Source organism: Lactuca serriola, chromosome 8 (genome assembly GCF_051521515.1).
Source record: "Lactuca serriola cultivar US96UC23 chromosome 8, Lser_US96UC23_V15, whole genome shotgun sequence".
NCBI classification, from domain to species: Eukaryota; Viridiplantae; Streptophyta; class Magnoliopsida; order Asterales; family Asteraceae; genus Lactuca; species Lactuca serriola.
This window is the reverse complement of record NC_136415.1, coordinates 19,602,871-19,605,057: the sequence shown is the minus strand read 5'-3', so window position 1 is coordinate 19,605,057 and position 2,187 is coordinate 19,602,871. Positions and strand designations below refer to the sequence as shown.

Below are 2,187 nucleotides of genomic sequence, written 5' to 3'. Positions count from 1 at the left end.
TTTTCCATTTAATCATAATCAAGTTGGATGCTTGAAGTTATACAGCTGAATTATAGCTGAAAACTGCATTATACTGCTTAGGGTTCTAAATATGGTTTCAAAATTGAGAAGTATCTCTTACTATGAAACAGATGTAGTAGAAAGAAGAATCTTATAATGATCAAATCAAACCAGCTAAAGCAAACACAGAAAGTAAAAATACATATGCCACAAACAAATCAAAACCATGATATTTTTACCTTCAATTCATAAGAATCAACAACAGAATTACTCTCACTGCCCTCGAAAAATCCTGAAGTGAAGTAATTCTCTTGGCAGAGCTTTACTGCTTCATTCTTAAGCAATTCGTTCCATCGTTCTAGTTCTTTGTTTAGTTCTGCATCAACCTGAGGAAGATCAATAATTTTCAAAATCTAGAAAACTTATCCAGTTAAGAAACACGAGATTTGAGTTATTATTAATGAAGAGTAAAACAAACCTTAGCAAATTTATGAAAATCGCGTAGCTTTGAGGTAATACACATGCTGCGAAGAGGTTCATATGCACTCCCTTTATTAATAGACTTTCCAGGACAATGGACACTTTATTCTCAATAATACTAAATGGTGGAAAGAGATTTTATTATGGGTTTCTGATACAGACTGAAATATGGATTTCTGATACGGAATGAAATACGCTTGTTCTTAAAGAACCCATACATATATGCCTGCAGATAGAACAATTAGTGGAGTGTAAAAAAAAGATAATTCTTTAGAACAATACATGTATGGATTGACCTTGTAGATCCATCAACAACAAACAGCTTCTTTAAAGGGAAGCTGAGAGAGGAAGCAAGATTCTCAATTTTTGACCTAAGCGTGCCATCTGGCAGCTTTTGATGACATGGCAAATGAAATTTCTCAGAGATAGAATACAATTAAATAATCAATCAAGAAATCAAGATTAAGGTTGTTAGAATACTTACAGGTGTGAATTTGTTGAAAAGGGGTGCAATAAGAACAAGGTAGATTGTCATCATGACGAGAGATAGCACAAACATAAACCCCCAAAGATAGATAGCCAAGTAGGGTCCACCTTTCTGCAATGATTAAAAAACCATTATTTATGTAACAAATGTTCATAAAAATAAATAAATAAGGAATTTTGTTTAAAAAAATAATACATGTACTATTAAAATGATGGCAACCACAACAGGTGGTCCAATAACTACAGCCAAAAACATGCTTTTAATCATGTCACGAAAGAAAAGCAAGATTGTTTGCTGCAATCATAAATCCCATGTGTTACAAACTTATATCCAAATTTAAATTTAATAAAAAAAAACTATCAAAACAAATGGAGTCATGTTCTATAAAACCTTGTTAAAACTATGCCTCTCTTCAATAAGAAAAGTCGAGTAAAGAGAAAATGGTAAGTTTGTCAACTGCAAAAAGTATATTAGATAAAAATGTAAATCAACAGTAAGATTAAATTAAAAGGCAGTGAAAAAGACTAAAGAGCCCACGTATGTACCTGAGACCAAATCATAACACCAGCTAAGAATGCAAGTGTATGATACATTTCATTCTCTAAATCAAATCCAATTGATTCCAAAGTATCACCTGATTTCTGTTGTCATTCAAAAAGTTGTGAATACAACTAAAAACTTGTTACATAATTGAACTTTATGGGAAAGACTAAACTGCCCACCTTCCAGAACCAAGGTAATACCCCATACAGCAAAATAGCAGAGTCCATCAGTATTGTTACAAACCCATGAAGGAAGTGGAAGTTACTGGAAAAAACTTATGAATTGATGAACATGAAGTTGCAGGAAAATAAATATTATGATGATGAAAATATTAGATAGATTTTATCAAGACTATAAGCTCTAGATTTTTTGAACTTTTCCTTACTGATTACCCCTTCCAAAGTTTTGGGAAGGGTTGGCAGCTTCACAATCACAAACACAATTGTTTCTATGCAAGAAAATAAAATGTCGTATGAGTTCAGCAGCTTCAAAATCGCATTTCATATTTTTTAAAGTTGTTGTGCGCAAAGAAATTGACAGTAAACATACTAATGCTACTCGTATCATAAATCAAAACCACTGTAATCGGTGGATTTATTTACAAGAATTTCAAATTATCGTCTTACCTCAAGTTAACCTTGTAGTGACAGAACGTAATTGATGATTTCATTGACCAT

The 2,187-nt window shown here is 32.2% G+C and overlaps 1 protein-coding gene across 1 annotated transcript; it reads right to left on the bottom strand.

Annotated features, from left to right (window-relative positions):
* Positions 1-659: 659 nt before the first annotated feature.
* Positions 660-2,187, bottom strand: LOC145066684 (CAAX prenyl protease 1 homolog). Its single transcript, XM_079013967.1, has 8 exons — positions 2,148-2,187; positions 1,848-1,958; positions 1,690-1,772; positions 1,513-1,608; positions 1,358-1,423; positions 1,163-1,261; positions 965-1,078; positions 660-871 (listed from the first exon to the last, which is right to left on the bottom strand). Exons 1-8 carry the CDS (start codon positions 2,185-2,187, stop codon positions 722-724), a joined length of 759 nt encoding a protein of 252 aa, XP_078870093.1. The 3' UTR covers positions 660-721.

Bases quoted from the DNA above. Each gene is read 5' to 3' on its own strand.
- LOC145066684 (XM_079013967.1), bottom strand. From the start codon at position 2,187: ATGGTCAATGAAATCATCAATTACGTTCTGTCACTACAAG. The intron at 1,773-1,847 runs ATCTAATATTTT...TTTTTTCCAGTA, and splicing joins TTATAGTCTTGATAAAATCT to ACTTCCACTTCCTTCATGGG. The intron at 1,609-1,689 runs GTGGGCAGTTTA...GAATGACAACAG, and splicing joins TATTACCTTGGTTCTGGAAG to AAATCAGGTGATACTTTGGA.